This window comes from Sesamum indicum, linkage group LG2 (genome assembly GCF_000512975.1).
Source record: "Sesamum indicum cultivar Zhongzhi No. 13 linkage group LG2, S_indicum_v1.0, whole genome shotgun sequence".
Lineage (NCBI taxonomy): Eukaryota > Viridiplantae > Streptophyta > Magnoliopsida > Lamiales > Pedaliaceae > Sesamum > Sesamum indicum.
This window is the reverse complement of record NC_026146.1, coordinates 5,312,013-5,329,213: the sequence shown is the minus strand read 5'-3', so window position 1 is coordinate 5,329,213 and position 17,201 is coordinate 5,312,013. Positions and strand designations below refer to the sequence as shown.

At 38.9% G+C, this 17,201-nt stretch overlaps 1 protein-coding gene across 12 annotated transcripts; it reads left to right on the top strand.

Moving 5' to 3' along the window:
* Positions 5,024–16,166, top strand: LOC105155388 (caffeic acid 3-O-methyltransferase-like). 12 transcript variants are annotated; one of them, XR_002288139.1, is made up of 6 exons: positions 5,026–6,270; positions 11,995–12,059; positions 12,183–12,452; positions 12,583–13,583; positions 13,708–13,931; positions 14,039–14,819. XR_002288139.1 is itself a non-coding variant. In XM_020698211.1 (2 exons), the coding sequence occupies exons 1-2, from the start codon at positions 5,888–5,890 to the stop codon at positions 9,426–9,428; spliced, it is 390 nt and encodes a 129-aa protein (XP_020553870.1). In that variant the 5' UTR covers positions 5,049–5,887; the 3' UTR covers positions 9,429–9,794. The 12 variants fall into 12 exon arrangements, 1 of the variants encoding a protein (XP_020553870.1); XR_002288138.1 differs by having other exon boundaries at positions 12,164–12,452; XR_002288137.1 differs by having other exon boundaries at positions 5,027–6,270; positions 11,995–12,480; positions 12,583–12,682; positions 13,058–13,583; positions 14,039–14,818.

Sequence of the window (17,201 nt, the reverse complement as noted above, 5' to 3'; positions counted from 1 at the left end):
AACCTGGGCGAGCTCGTCGAGCTCGAGCTCGAGCTCGAGCTTGAAGTTACAGAGTCGAGCTCGAGCTCGAGCTCGACAAAAATGGTCGAGCTCGACTCGAGCTCGACTCGTTGCCAGGGCTAATAATAATGATGTTGGTCATTAAAATCTTGGCATCAAGCAGTAGTAAAGTGGGACGGGTCCAAGATTAAAAAAAAAACAGCCCACTAACTCTTCTTAATTACAGTACCTAAGTACCAATAGTTACTAGGATTAGTGTTTGTTTATGAGTTAATTGATTAAACAATAATGTCATTAATCTCTAATTAGTCCATTGAGAAAAACAAAGCCAGGGCTCCAATTGTCGTGTTAGGGAATTTTTTTTCTTCTTTCTTCTGGAGTTGTCGTGTTAGGGGATTTTAAATTCTTATAAAAGTTTGTTGGCAAGCTGTTTTCTGTACAGTGTCCGATACAGCAGTATATGTGTCTGCCCAGCGTGACAGCCAAATCAAGAAGGGAGAATTAATAATAGTATATGCTACTCACATGCATGTTTAGTACCAATCAATTAATGATTTTTTTGAATTAATTATATGTTGTTTAATATATTCAAAGATTGAATCAGTGTATAAATGATTCTGAATTAAAAGAACTATACTAACTTGAAAAAATAATTAAATAATATTGATGTGTGTGTTTTTAGCACGAATCCAAAATCCTTGGATCTTGATGTTGAGTTTGGGCTAATTGAGCGAAAGCATTTGAGAAAGGGAACTTGCAAAATTAAACGTTAGCATTCTGATACTTAATTTAGTGCCAAATTTAAAAATAAATAAATATAGAAATAAATTAGACAAGAAATTATGGTAAAAATAAGAATTTTGTAAGCAAGAGCATAAATTAGAATGGCAGAGTAGAACCAAGAGAGATTCTCGAATGTGGCAGGGGGTAGTCTATTGAGGGGTGCCTCCCATATTTATAGAGATGAATCCCTCTATAACAGAAGTTCTAGGAAGAGCTGCATGACTGACAAGGAATGCGGGATTCTGGGCCATAAGGTTGCTCCTTATCCGCTCCTTGAGCAACAAGTCTTCGGATGAGAAATGACTCCTCCTTGGTGAAGACTCCTAACTGGTGAGCAGTCCTCTTAGGCTGAGGAGTCCGATTCCTTGAGGGCACCTTCCTTCCCTTGGGCTGAGGCCTTAGAAAGGTGCGACAGGCTTTCGCACTAAGCCTCTTTCTTGGTCCGATATTGAAAGAACAAGCTTCCTTTTTGAACAGGTTCTGGTATGGTGGGTTCCCTCTTGCGTTGAGCTTATTAGGCCTCCATCTTGGGTCGAACCCTATAAGGTGCTTCCTTCTTGGGCTAAACCTAGCACCCTTGGACGGGCTGATTTTTTCCTGGGCCGTCAGGTCTGGCTTAGTCTTGGCATTTCTTCTTAGGCCAATCAACCTCGGACCATACCCATCATTCAATTCCCCCCACTCTAAGGAGGAAGGATGCCTCCTAAGTCCTTACAGTAGGAGTCCTTGTATCACTGGAAGAAAGAATCTGTCTGCCTCTATAAGGAAGGAGGATGTCTCCTAACTGTCTGGTGGAGGGGTCCCTGCAATTTGGGAAGGAGGAACCTGTCTTAGTTTTTCGGGCGTCCGTTTTTCTAACTGTCTGCTACAGCTTTAGCTTATTGGGAAGCGAACTTATAGTTTTTTGGCAGGCTAATCTAACGACCGTAACTATGGCAGTTCCCTATGTAACCGCAACACGCACGTTTGGTAACCCTCCTCCCACGCGCATGGTAACCGTCCTTGGTACCTCAGTTATTAGGGTCGTGGGTTAAAAACTCCTCCATTAGCAATCTTTTGATTTCTTCTCTCTTCCTCCTTCAAAAAAATCTTCTTCAAAGCACCAGGATCTCCTTCCAACTCTCGTCCTCCTTTGTAAGTATTTTCTCTCCATTTTTTTAGAGTTTCTTCTTCCTTTCAAAAAAATGTCTTCTTCTAGCAAGTCCATGCGCTTTCTCAAAGAGACATTTCTAAGCGATGATTACTCAGAGACAACTTCCAAGAAGATGGACCCTTCTTGCCCCGTTTTGGAAAGGGCCAGAGAAGGAGCTTAAGGCAGGCTACTACTGCTGTTCGTAGTTCAATAGATGAGATACAGACGAGGAAGACGGAGAGAATGAAGGGGAGGCTCTATTATTTAGTTCATATTATATACAAATAATTTAAAATGATAAAAATTATTGTAATCATTATTATATATTAAAAACATGAAAAAAAAAATCTAACCAGCCCCCCCCCCCCCCTGTGCTGCCTACCCTTCTCTCCAATCAACGCCACCCCTACTCCGCCTCCTTCCTCCCACCATGCCACCCTAGCCCCCACCGTCACCCTCAAAGTACAGGATGATGACGTGCCGAGGCGGGTTGCGGTGACCCAAGCAAATCCTGTTGCGCGAGTGTCGGGGCAAGATGAGAACCCGGAGCCCGCGACACGCAACATCGCTTAGCAAGCAAGCTGAGAACCCGAAGGACGGACACTCCCAGTTGACTAAATTGGTGATGAATTTGGAGGAGAATGTCTCTTCCCTAGAATTTAAGATCACGGTGCTGAATTCAGAGTGAATGAATGTCGGCAAGTGATCCAAGAGATGGTTGGTGCTTTTGGAGGCGATGGTTTTGGCGATATGCGGCGTGACATGGAGCAGATGTCTATTCAAATTGGTTTGCTCCAATGTGTAGCGAGTAACACCCCTGTTGTTGCTCATGACCCCGGTGCTAGGCTTCGAATTCCCAAACCGAAGGCCTATAGCGGTGCTCGTGATGGGAAGGAGGTCAAGAACTTTCTTTTTGACATGGAACAGTACTTCCTTGGTGCAGACGTGCAGGACGAGGCAAGGAAGGTGTTGACTGCAACCATGTATCTCACTGGTGATGCCAAGCTATGGGCGTACAAGTATGCGGAGATACAGGCCCATCAAGTGCAGCTTGATACCTGGGCCCTTCTTCGAAAAACGATCCGACAGCAATTCTTCCCGGAGAACGTCGAGTACAATGCCAGGCGGGCATTGCGAAAATTAGAACGTACAGATTTCGTGCGAGAATATGTGAAAGCTTTCTCGGCACTAATGCTGAATATCAGAGACATCGGAAAAGGATAAGCTGTTCACTTTTATAGAAGGCTTGAGACTTGGGAGCGTCTTGAGCTGCAGCGCCAACGGGTGACTGATTTGAGTTCGGCTATGGCAGCAGCTGAACGCTTGGCAGATTTCAACTCAAAGACTTGGAGGGACAAGTAGACGATGTTTGGCCCCACACAAAATAAGCCGGGTGGGGCGAGATCAGTCAGGAGTAACTCCAGCAGAGGTTGGGAAATGCGTTCAAGAAGCTTGGTTTAGTGATGTATTAAATTCCCCTCAAGGCGATCGCCTTGCTCTAGCATCGTTGCCCACTGTATACGCATTTTCAGTTTAATAAAATCTGCTTTCTGAAATCGCGTGTTTAATTTGTTGTTGTTGCTGTTATTGCTCTCATTATTGTGATTCCTGTCGGCGCGCTGCGTTAGTGCCGAGCGAAAGTATGTTGAGATTGACAAAAGTAGTCAGCGGACTACTAGCCACACAGTGCCTTACGGAAGGCGCCTCGTGAGCCCCACAAATGGGGGTCAGGGAGGGCAATGGAACAGGGGACGACATCGCACTAATAAAGAAATAGAGCAACGGTGGGTTTGGGCAACAACAGCATCATCGTCGCCTCTTGCAGTACGAGGATGGCGACCGTCACTGTCATCCTAATTTTTTTTGATTAATTTAATTAAGGGATCATCGCCCCCAAGAATCTCTTTAACGAAATGTACGGAGTCACTAGCGGAAGATGCTTTTTCAAAAACAAACTAAGGAACTTTATAAAAGAAGGAGGAAATACTTACAAAGGAAGATGGAGGCTATAATGGATACCCTGTGCTATCAAGAAGAATTGTGAGATAGAAGAAGAGAAAGAGATTACTGAAGATGACGTTTTAACCCACGTCCTTAGTAACCGCCCCACTAAGAGACAGTTACCTAGCGCATGAAGATCATGACCTGGGACGTGCGTGTTGCCGTTACCTCGAGGACGCGCCTTTTTTCGCCATCATTACTGACATTAGATCACCCTGCCAAAAGGTTGCTGCTCTATTTTCCAACAAGGGTGAGGTTGCAGCAACTGAAAAGAGGCATAGATAGGGGTATCCTTCTTTCACTAAATACCATGGTCTTCCATCAGGGAATGAGAGGATACCTTCCTCCCTTGCGAATGAAAACCAGTCCTCCTCCAGAAGAAACAAGATTTTCTACTCTAAAGATGAAGAGGGCACCCTTCATCCTTAGAGTAGGGGGGGGCATTGAATGATGGGTACGGCCCAAAATGAAGTACCAAGCCCAGATGAGGGCCCACCATCCCATGAGAGAGGCAGCCCGTCCAAATCACTATCCCGGCCCAAAAAGGGTACCTTGTACGATCTAGCCCGACCTAGAGAAAAGGTCTATCTAGCTTAGCCCAAAGGGCCCCCTCCTTGCACCAAAGTCCAGATAAAGAAGGAAACCAACTTTGTCATATTTGGCCCAAAGAAAGAGCCCAATTCGGAGGCCTCCAAAACTAATTGATAGTTAGGAAGGTGCTCTCAAGAGGATAGATTCTTCAGCCTAAAGAACTCCTCACCAAGTAGTAGTTTGCACGTAGAAAGAACCCCCTTCACCCGGAGACTCGTTGCTTAAGAAATGGATAAGAATGAGTCTTATCTACAAAATCCCGCCTTTCTCGCTAAATCATACGGATTCCCCTCAGCAGGACTCCTATTGCAGGAGAACTCCTCCTCTATGAATAAAGGAGGTACCCCCCGACAAACACCCCGCTGACACACTCGAGAACTCTTCCTTGTGTTGTTATTCTACTACTCTAAATTCGTGCTCTTGCATACTAAATTCTCAGCTTTATCATAATTTTTTGTTGTCATTCATTTTCATTTTTATCTATCCTTAAATTCGGGACTAACTTAAGCATCGGAATGCTAACCCTTTATTTTGTAGGTCTTTTTCTCAGGAATTTTTACTCGATTGGCCCAGATCCACTTCAAGGGTCCAAGGACTTTGCACCCGTACCAAAATTGCATGCATCAATATTAAAATACAGTCAAATAGCCTAAAAAACCCACTTTTGATTTTGATTTTATAACTGATAATTTGAAAAATAATTTTATAAAATCGCTAATCACAATCCAACTTGAAAATAATTTTAAGAAAAACCAGTTTGTTTAAGCTTATGATTTTCTACTTATTGTTTAGCTCAATAAGTGTTCTCTTATTGTTGTCCAGAAATCTGCATGTGAGGTGTGCTTATACTCTATTATGTTATTATTATTATTAGAGTAAAGTGTTAGATGATTTTAAAATCAGAATATTGGTAAATTTTTAAACACAATTTTAAGAAAAATTGGTGTCGCGCAACTACTAGTTGTTTTCTTTTTTTAATTGCAAGCAAACCACTACTTCAGACCCTTTTGGTAGAGCCGCCATTAATTAAGTAACAATGGCCAATAACATTAGATTCTTGCAATTACTATCTCATCAAATTAAAGAGAATATTGTTTGTATTGAAAAAGACAAGTACTTGTACCTAAAATCGACATCTCATTGGTTCCAAATTTTATTAATCATAATAACTTCTAAATTAGTATTTGTCTTCATGTAATTAATAAAGTGCAACAGGAAAGAAACCCTTCAATTATTTATAATTAGTCTAACCCATCTGAAAAATTGAATTATTGATATTCTTCTATGTATTCATATATCTTTCATCTCAGCTCTCATCGTCTTCCCTCTCAACTCTCGTATAAGCAGAAAACAGCTTCCGACTTAATTTAAGCTGCTACAATGGAAAACTACAAGCATGGGGAAGATGAGGAAGCAGGTGCGCTGGCCTTGGCTGCTTGTGTCTCTCATATCTTCCCCATGGCTTTGGACGCCGCCATTCAACTTGACCTCTTTGAGATCATTGCCAGGGCCGGCGGTGGGGCCCAACTCTCCCCTTCTGAAATCGTCTCCCAACTTCCGCCCAGCCACGACGGAGTAGCCGCCGTGCTTGATAGCCTGCTCCGGCTGCTGGCCACCCACTCTTTGCTTACTTGTTCTGTGAGCAAGCTTGAGAATGGGGGAATAGAACTTGCTCCGGTGGGAAAGTTCTTCGTGCGAGATGAGGATGGGGTGTCATTTGCTCAGCTTTGGCCAATCACTAGTCAGTGCGTAAAGGGGTTCAGGTATGTTTTCTTGAATTGGAAAATATAGTATCTAAATCAGATATTGAGCAACGAAATTAATCACGAAATAAGTGCATTATATTTGTTACGTAATTGATTATTTTTTTTCAATGATGTATTATTTTTATGATGTATTTGTCATATAACTAATTCAAATATGACCAAATAATTTAGATTAGAATTTTCTGAATAAATGTTGTAATGCTACTTTGTCTTTTAATGATATTTATAATTATAATAAAATTTATATAAAAAAAATCCTTAAATTATGAAATTTAAGTAATTACGTATTTTCTTCTATACATCGTGAAGGATGTCAATGTAATTTTTTTAAAATATTATATATATATATATATATATATAGAATTATAAATTCCCTCTAAAGTTTTAAACGTTAACTGTAATACAAATTTTATGTAAGTAGTCCAATTCTGAATCCGTAGATGATTGGAACTTCTTATAGAAATATGTCTTAGCTATGTGTATAAAAATGACCAAATTTATTTATAAATTAACTCAGAATGAATTCTTTATTAAAAAATCTAGCTGTATTTTTTATTTTAATTTGAATATATACACAAACTATAATGAGCCAATCCGTTCTAAGAGACCCCAAAACAAGATTAGCTGAGATTGGGTATCTGCACCCCAACTAAAACAGAAATATTTATATTTAAATATTTTCTAAAATCTCATATACACTTATTACGTATTCGGTTACTTTTAAAAATAATTACACTTTTTCTATTAAAAAATAAGTATAATTATATATAAATCCCTTATGATTGAAAAAATTACATCTAGCATTTTTTATGTTTGCTTGCATCTAACAAACAAGCCCCCCATTAATCAAAATTAACTAAATTTATTGATATTAACAAAAAGAATTCAATAAAAATTAATATTTACACTTAATTGATTTATTACAGGTCAAACATTATTGGCAAAATATCACTTTTGGTCTCATTAGATAGGGTCATTCTCACTTTTGGTCCCACGCTTTACGTGTTCAACACTTGTAGTCCCAAAACCCTAATTTTTTAACACCTTTAGTACCATCGTTAAAAACTAACGGAAACGGTCACATGCCGTTTAGTCAGCTGGTATGGTCCATGTTGGTCAACGGCAAAATATCACTTTCGATCCCACTAAATAGGACCAGTCTCACTTTTGGTCTCAATCTTTTCGTGTTCAACACTCGTAGTCCCAAAATCCTAATTTTTTAATACCTTTAGTCCCACTCTGTTAAAAACTGACGGAATTGGCGCTGAAAACATACTGCAATGCTTGTGTACAGTGTTTGGAGGGAAATAATGGCGCCAAAAACATATTTTTTTTCTATATCTAAACAACCCACAACACCACACAACATTCTCATCTTTTTTTTATAGGCCAAAAAAATAAGAAATATACTCAAATGCACTGGTTTTTATCATTAATAAAATCTGCCAAATACTACCACAAACAAACCAAAATGTGACAAAAATCTTCTTACAATACCTAGTAATATTTTGTTCCTTGAAACTTCACAAATTTTCCTTGCCAATACAAGCAAAAGATCTGATGCTATACAAACCAAAAACGGCTACCAACAAGTCATGAAGTCCTTCTAGTTTACGATCAAGCAACTTCCCAAAGTGGCTCACTAAGGCTTGCATATGGAATGCATCGACCCCACCTTGTATCGTTTGTCCCGAGTTGTTGTCATCACTTGCTTGAACAACTCCTTTATCTCGACCCACCTTGTATCGTTTGTCCCGAGTTGTTGTCATCACTTGCTTGAACAACTCCTTTATCTCGATTTTCTGTCATTTAGTAAAATATATATAAATATTTTTATAGAAGCCTCACCAAATTCTTGCCACGCTCTTTTTTCCCTCGTGTTTCACTCCTCACTTAATAGGCTCACACTTTTGGTCCTCAATGATAGTCTCACTTCACTCAACACTCTCTAATCTAAGCTCCAGTGAAACTTAATGCTTTATCTAGTGACTCAAAAACAAATGTCAATTCTTTTCTCAACCAAGTATGTGTATGTGGACGCTTCACATTCACCCGTAGCTAGAGAATGGTCTAAAGAAGTTTGATACAACCAGGAAAATCTTTTTAGGCTGCTCTCCCTTTTTTTTAGCTTTTCTTTTCTATTTTTTTTTATAACAATCGGAGGGGGGGAAGGTACGAAATATTGTGGTAGTAGACGATAGATTCAAGGTAAATCAAACGAAAGAAAGAAATCCTACCGTATCAACTTAGGCTCTGATACCACATGATATAGTATCGACCATAAGTGCCCGATCTTTGCGGTGTAGACTAGAAATGGATAAAGTGGTCCGTGACCTGAGGAATGTAAATAGTCAACCACGTTATATGAACGTGACCTACTATTTAGAACATTCAACCAACCAATGAGCACAAGTAAATAAATCCACACAATGACACACTTGAGTCGAGCACGAATTGGGGGCTTTGTGAATTTGAATCACCAATCTAATAGACTAGATTGACAAAGCAAAGGTTTCACCAAAGCTAAAACAAGGATATGACTCTCTAAAATAAGAGAACACTAACACTCAATATTTTATAAACTTAGATCAATTCTTGAATATTTCGATTGTATCCCGCATGCATGGTTGGTATGTGCCTTTTATAGGCCTAAAACACTTCTAAATTAACCTTTCATATCCCAAGTGACTATTTGGTGGACGTACATTCAATACTTGATCAAAAATAACTAAAAACTACGCATTCTTGGTCAAAAACGAGTAAAATCCATGCATGACCATGGAAATCCAAAAATTGGCATATAAATGCACTTTGAATATAGTTGAAAGGTCTACTTTGACCACATGGCTGCACTTGGACAAGTTGGGCTCCTATTGTGGGCTTCCTTGTACTTGAATTAATGAAATTAAGCTCACATGTTGGGCCTCCGATTGTGTCTTGATCCCATTAGCAAAGACTAAGTTGGATTGGGCTTGAATTACTTCTTGCATTCTCTTCAACCTTTCTTTTGTTATTGATTCACTTTCAAATGTTAAATCTTGATCCATTGAATCTTGAATTTCTTTTGCTTGTTGGACGCTTTCAGTGTTCCTATCACTTCTCTCTCTCTGCATTTGCATACTTCTCACTCTCACTCACTCTGCTTCAGATGTTGAGTTGCTTTTGATGAAGATTAAGCCTTCACTGCAAGGAACCACCAAGACTTGCCGTTGTTGTCCTGTAATGTCTCAAGTCCCACTCTCCATTAGGGTTTTGGGACTATAAGTGTTGAACACGTAAAGCGTGGGACCAAAAGTGAGAATGATCCTATCTAGTGGGACCAAAAGTGATATTTTGCTGTTGACCAACATGGAACATACCAGCTGACTAACGGCACGTGAGTTTTTAACGGAGTGGGACTAAAGGTGTTAAAAAATTAGGATTTTGGGACTACAAGTGTTGAACATGTAAAGCGTGGGACCAAAAGTGATATTTTGCCAACATTATTTTTCGAACTAAAAATACCTTTATAACCGTGAAAATACATATTCTCACATGCATCAACGCATAATGACGTATGAGGGTAAGTTCATTATAAAAAGATTTGTTTGACGTGTTAGAAGTTACTAATAAGTTAATCGGAGGTAAATATAATTTTTTTCGACTTTTTTTATTAATATCAATAAATTCGATAAATTTTAACTAATGAAGGGACTTATTATTAGACGGAGCAAACCTCAAGGATACTACATGAAATTTTTTAAACTACAGAGGGCCTACATATAATTACATCAAAAGTTAGGAGAGCGAAGTGCAACTATCCCTTATTTTTATTGAATTATACACCAATCACAAAATAAATCTTATGTTGGGCCGTGTAAATGGTGTAGGATCAAACTGAATTCAGATTAAAATTTTCCTCTAAAGTGATCCAAACCTTCAAAGTTGGAGGAATAATACTTGAGTTTGATCTAATCAAAATCATTTATTGTTAAAATTTTGGATTTTTGTATATGCAGTTTAAAAGACGCAGTTCTTGAAGGAGGAAATTTAACTGAAAAAACTTATGGGAAATCTAACTACGAATTCGTATTGTCGGATCCGAAAATTATTAAGACATTGTGCAATGGCATGAAAGCCTATTCTACAGTCTTCATGAGAAAAGTTATCAAATTATATGATGGGTTTTCGAGGTTTGGAACAATAGTGGATGTTGGTGGGTGTACGGGTACTACTCTTGGTATCATCGTTGCAGAGTATCCTCACATTAAGGCCATTAACGCCCCATCCTTTTACAATTTATCAATTATGATATCCATCAATCTTACCATTTCTTCCCAATTTTTTGGTGTTATGATGATGCCTTTTTTCTTAATTGTTATAGTTATTATTACGGTAAATTACAATAAGTTTTTTTTAAATTTATTATAATTATAAATACCCCGTTATTATTTGGACAATACTAGCTAATATCTCTTGATTTTAATAGTTGTCCAACAACTGGCCCATCCCGTTAGGTTTTTATCTATTTTTTTTTTTTGGGACTATGAATTATAGCTTTGTTTATTTTAAAGAAAAATTTATGAACTAAGTGGATAATATTTTTTTAATAATTTTTAATTTTTTTTATTTTCTTCCTCTGTTTTTAAAATTTTTTTAAATAAAAATAAATATAGTACGAGTAAAATTGATAATTCCAAACTTTCATACAATGATTACATAGTTTCATTAAACATTAGGAAAATTTTATAATTCTTCATAATGGAGCATCCATAATTATGCCAAAATTTTATGGAAATTTGTTGTAATTTATCCTTATTTTTATGATGTCATTACTCTTTTGTAATTTGTATTTCTTTTTATAATTCTTTAAAATCGTAACGAAAGTTTTTTTTACTTTTTTTAATTGAAGATAAGTTAGTTTGCTTCGCTCTACAAATTGATATCTGTTGTGGATAGAGTTGCATTAGGAGTTAAAAAAGAAAATTACCCTCGACACACAATTGCTTTTCAATTAGTTGTGGTCCACCACCACCACCTCCCCTCCATCCACTCCAACAATTAGTTGGGCTACCTTCAGCAATTGTATTGGGCTTTTGTCATAAATTTTTGGCCTATTAACTTATTAAACATCGACCCAAATAGTTGTTCAACCTGACTCAATATCCAAAATGTTTCTCGTGTCTTATTACTCTTGGAAGACTCACTCGTCCCGATTCTAATAACTCATCTGAGAGTGGAGTGCTATATGATAGATATATCAATAGTCATAAATTATTTATAGGATTATAACATAATTTTTTATACGTGCGATACACTATAAATAATATAGCTTATCACACCCTAATATTTTTAATTTTATTATAAATATTCAAAATATTTTTTTTTTAAAAGGGGTTCACTATTCATGATTTGATAACTCATTTACCCCTCTTTTAAAAAAAAAAATCCTCTCTCTACCTATACTAGATTAAGGTAGCAATTGTGTGTCGAATATAATTTTTTTATTTAGTCCCTGATACAACTTATATCCACATCAATATGCATGTCAATTAACCATAATATTATATAATTAAGAAATATGCACATAAAGTTTGAGAAATTTGTTAGGTTTCAATTTATTTTAAAGTATTATTTATCTTCTAAAAAAATATTTAAATAATTAATAGTTGAAAAATGAAGAAATATTATCGAGAAGGAATTGAATATTTAATGGTTGAAAAATGAAATATGTTATTGCAGGCGTAGAGCATATTGGTGGGGATATGTTTGTTCAAGTACCAAAAGGAGATGCCATCTTACTCAAGGTATATTTCAACCTTAGTTTTATATTTTGGACATGTTTACTAAGGCGTATTAGGCGGGATATACGCTGTAGTCCTGATCAGTCATTCGTTTACTTGCTAATGAGGCGGCCCGTTACTACCCAGCAAAGCTCGAGACATGGTGTGATGAATCTGCTGATAAGAATCCGGCCAATTTGGGTGGGATTTATACTATCCCGACGCCGCAGCCGTGTGGTTTTGACTATATTACCCTCAAATTAGCACTTGAAATGACACCGTTGTCCTTGTAGACACCCCCACCGCCTTCACTTCGCTCTCGATTTTTCATTTCAAATCCTCTTCTTTCTCGTGTTCTGCAAAATCCCGCTCGTACGCAAACGTGTACCAGCTAGCCACCAGTATCATCGTGTAAAGGTGAGTTCTTCGTCGCCAGTGTTCGTCGGTACGTTATCTTCTTTGTATGTATCCTACCCTTAAATCACTGGCTTGTATGGTATCTCAGCTTGTTCTTTTTGACATTCGGTCTTTTTGGGGAGGGTTGCAGGAATCATACCGAGACGTCCCATTTACGCTGTCCCATGAGTACTCGTTCGTTACAATCGTTGTTGTTTGTGGTTCGCACTATCATCCTTCGCGATCTTAAGGTGGGTTTCTTTCAACCCATTACTTTCTCAGTTGAAGGTGTTTCAGTAGTATTGTGCCTTATACTCTTTACTATCTTTAAATTTTACTTGGGTTGAGCATACTGTAATAATGAACTGATGTTCATTTGTCCTGTTAATATGATGGCACAACCGGTATGTGCCTTTGTTGTTTGTTATTGTATACCATATTTGCTTCAACAGTGGTCATTTTGTTGCAGCAAATAATTTTTCTGTTCTGTACCTTGGTTGTTAAGAATATGGCCATTTACTCAGTTTGGATCTGTTGTCACTCAGTGTTTAGTGAATTCGCATCCTCCTTGCCTTTGCATTCGTCCAAACTACTCCATTGTGAATAAAAGTGCTTTTCATGTTTAGGATGAGGTCATTTCAAAGAGTTACTTTGGCTTTAATAATTTTACAACAAATCCTCGACGAGCTTACAGTCGCTCTCACATTGTTCACTTCTGTTACAAAACACATGAATGCACGTAAACCTTATCGTCCTCGGACTGGACCTTCGAGATTCTTAACCAATATTTGGGTACCGGAGCAGATTAGTCACCTTCACCGGCTAGTTTCAGTTACCGATGAGTCATGTCTATGCAACTTACGTATGGACCGTAACGCCTATGGTCGGCTGTGCTATTTGCTCCAATATACCGGTGGAGTTTCAAAAAGCTGGGTTTGTACCGTACCCGAGCAAGTCGCTATTTTTCTTAGTGTTGTGGTCCATCATAAAAAGATTTTTGTGGTGAAGCATGATTTCCTATGTTCCGGCCGCACGATCCACAAACATTTCCACCGGGTCCTCAGAGCAATAATCAAACTGTACAACATACTCCTAGCCCGATCTACCCCAATTACCGACTATTGCGTCAACCCACGGTGGAGGTGGTTTAAGGTACCAGTACAGAATATTAACATTTTCCTTGATTTATGAAAGATAGCAATATCACCAGTCACTTGATTTCCATGTTTACTACGTATATATACCTTACATTTGTGATTGTCTTAATGCATCGCAGGGTTGTCTCGGGGCGTTGGATGGAACCTTCATTGACGTCCGAGTACATGAAGTTGAGAAAGAACAGTATCGAACCCGCAAAGGCCACGTCGCTGTGAATATACTTGGTGCCTGCAACCCTAATATGCAATTTATATACGTTCTTTCTGATTGGGAGGGGAGTGCAGCGGATAGCCGTGTTTTGCGTGATGCCGTTCACAGACAGGGTGGACTAAGTTCCTAAAGGTGTCACCTTCAACTATACCATCTACCCATAGGTCATTCAATTACGACCTTCTCTGGTCCTATATATGGAAAATTAACTTTGATGCGTTTGACAACACATTGTGCAGGACAGTACTACTTGTGTGACAATGGCTACGCCAATGCTGAAGGTTTCTTGACCCCGTACCGAGGTGTAAGGTATCACCTATGCGAATGGGACAGTGGAGCTGGTGGACACAAAATAAATATGAGTTTTTCAACTTCAAGCACTCCTCCGCTTGGAATGTCATTGAGTGTACTTTTGGTCTACTGAAAATGCGATGGGAAATTCTAAGAAGTCAATCATTTTACCCCATTAAGGTGCAAAACAGGATCATCTTGGTTTGTTACTTGTTGCACAATTTTTTAAGGACCAAAATGTCTGATGATCCGCTGGTGAACGAGTTGCCCAGTGATGGAGCTGAAGGTACTGATGCAGATGCCGATTGCGTGTGGAACATTGAGAGCAACCCGTCATAGAATTCTTGGAGGGATGCAATGGCAACGTCTATGTACAATGAGTGGACAAGTCCTATGTGACGTCGTATATCCAAAATATAATGGCTTCATCTTTCATCCTTCATAAAGCTTGTAACATGAAGGATGAAAGTTCAGTTGTAATACACAGTGCTCTATCCCCAAAGTTATGTTGGCCTCTTAGGTTTGGGAGATGGTCATATTAAAATCTGTTTTCTACTTGTTCTTGTTTGAAACATTTATGGTACCCTTCATTTCTTCAATTCTCTTGTTTCTTTTGTATGGGATGTGGTGTTGCGATGTATTTGGACGTTACGTGTTTGTACTCAGTGGTTTTTTGTTACTTGTTCTCTCATTAATATAGCCCGAAAGTTGTATGAGCCTTTTAATTTCCACATGATTTCTTCGGTGCAGGCCGCTGCAATATAAGGTGTTCAATCAGTCATCCAATCATGGACTTGTGATCCGATGAAGGTACTAGCAGGTTTCGACGACACGGAGGGAAGAGAGATAAGCCACAACATCGACGAATGTGGACGATTCTCGAAGAGGAACGTCTGGTGGCTGGACTTAAGAATCTGATAGTGACAGGTTGGAAATGCAATAATGGGTTTAGGAATGGTTATCTAGGCCAACTAGAGGCCTACATTGCAAAGAGCTTTCCAACCGCTGACATCAAGGCTGAACCACATATTACCTCGAAGTTGCATATGTGGAAGAAGCAGTACTCGACGCTATCAACTATGCTCACGCGTTCAGGATTGGGTTGGGATGAACAACAGAATATGGTCACGGTGGAAGACGACAATGCTTGAGACAATTATGTGAAGGTATTAAAACATTTTTGCATAAATTTTTTTCTTCTTTAACCAGAAGATCTATTTCACTTGTGGCACATTGTCACGTGACGTTATTTGATGGTTCAGATGGATCCTCACGCAAAGGGAATGCGGTATAAGACATTGCCTTTTTTAAATGCATGGCGAGAAATATTTGGTAAAGACCGTGCCACCGGTAAGCGCAGCGCGAATCCATTCAAGGATGCGAATGACGTTAGAGATGAGGAGATTGCCGACACGCAAGAATGTCACGGTCCCAATGCTGAATGGAATGCAGACGTAGGTATTGTCGGCTTGGACGAGGACCATCCGTACTCGTTTGATGCAAATGTCGAGTACGTTACTAATTCATCGACTACTGCAAAACGGCCGGGTAGCACTTCATCAGGAAAACGCAAGAGAAGGGACGTACGGAACACGCGTTTGGCATCTTTGACGAGGGTCCTCGAAAGCGAATTTGGTCAGCCCGAACATCGCGCGATGATCCTGGAACAGGTTAAGGAGCTTGACTCGTTTGACGAGAATGAACATATCATTGTTGCAAATAGGCTCGTTAATCACCCAAAGGAAATGGAGCTTTTCCGCGCGATGTCAACATATTCCAGGGTGAAGATGGCACGGCTCATGCTATCAAGTAGGATTTAAGTGTTAAGCTTATTCCAAATGGTGAAGGCTTTATTGCGTGTGCATATGTCTACGTAAACTTCTGGAAAAAATTGCAGCGTTTTGTATGTAATCCTTGTTTACTGGTTTCGAATTGTTGGTCCAGAGAACATCGTCGTTTTGAACTTTTGTTGTTGCAATGACGTTTAGATTTTTGTTATTGTACTGTATGTCTGATGTAATGTACGCTGGTCTTCACCTGTTTTGAAGGCTATTTCAGGTCCTAAATTAGTTTCAAATTACACATCAAATATGAACGGAATATATTGTTCCGTAAAGTCATGCTGTTGAAGAACAGCTCGTTCAATCTTGTACGGATAAACAACATGTTGGCCTATATAACGTCCAATATTATGGCATACATACGTAATTCAAACCTTAAGCCTCATTCAAAGTATCAAAAAGGAAAGGAAATTTGAGCGTGCTCCGCTACCAAAGTACTTACGTTGTCTGAAGGCAATTCGAATATACTTAGAACCAACCACAAAATACTTGCAACAATTGGCATCACTACGCTTCTGTCGATTGTGTAAGTCATTATATAATCGGAAAACTTCCATCTTCATCAATACCCATATGCGGTGCCGTCTGAGGAATCATCGGTGGAGTCGTACAGTCGCGTTGTATCCTCACTGGATGAAAGTATAGCGCCTCCACCGAAAATCTCCTTCATTTGTTCCCACTTTCGTTCGCCACAATAGTAGTACGCCTTGGCAAAAGGCCTTTCCTGCATTACACGAACACGAATATTAAATCTGGAAATTGGGTAGATGCTTCTATGTGTTGTTCATATGAAAAATGTGGTAACGCAGACTCATGCGACATTACAGGAGCCGCCAGACGAAATTCCTGGGAATAAGTCTGTATACTCATTAATATAATAAGCTGTAACATAAAATTATTTTTCCAACCAGAGTGTGCGGTTTTTTCTGTGCAGCTGCGCTAACAATCTCATTAATAAACTATAAAGAAACTTGACAGATTTGAAGCAAAGAAGAAATGTAAAAGATAATGAATGTGTTGGGGAAAAAAATACACCTTGTTTGTTGAACAACAAGGTGAAGAATAAAAAATACAGCTGCAGGATTCATGACCCACATTAGACGAAAAAGGAAAATGGAGAGTGAGTATAAGTAACTCGTACCCAAATAATTCTGCTCCATTCCTCCCACGGGCCGCGCATTCTATTCGTGTTCTCGTTCCAAGAGATGGAACGATCGGCAGTTACTTTACGGAATGTGTGATACCGAACCCTTAGAAGATGCAATTTTCC

Coding starts and splice junctions, on each gene's coding strand:
- LOC105155388 (XM_020698211.1), top strand. CDS start 5,888: ATGGAAAACTACAAGCATGGGGAAGATGAGGAAGCAGGTGCGCTGGCC.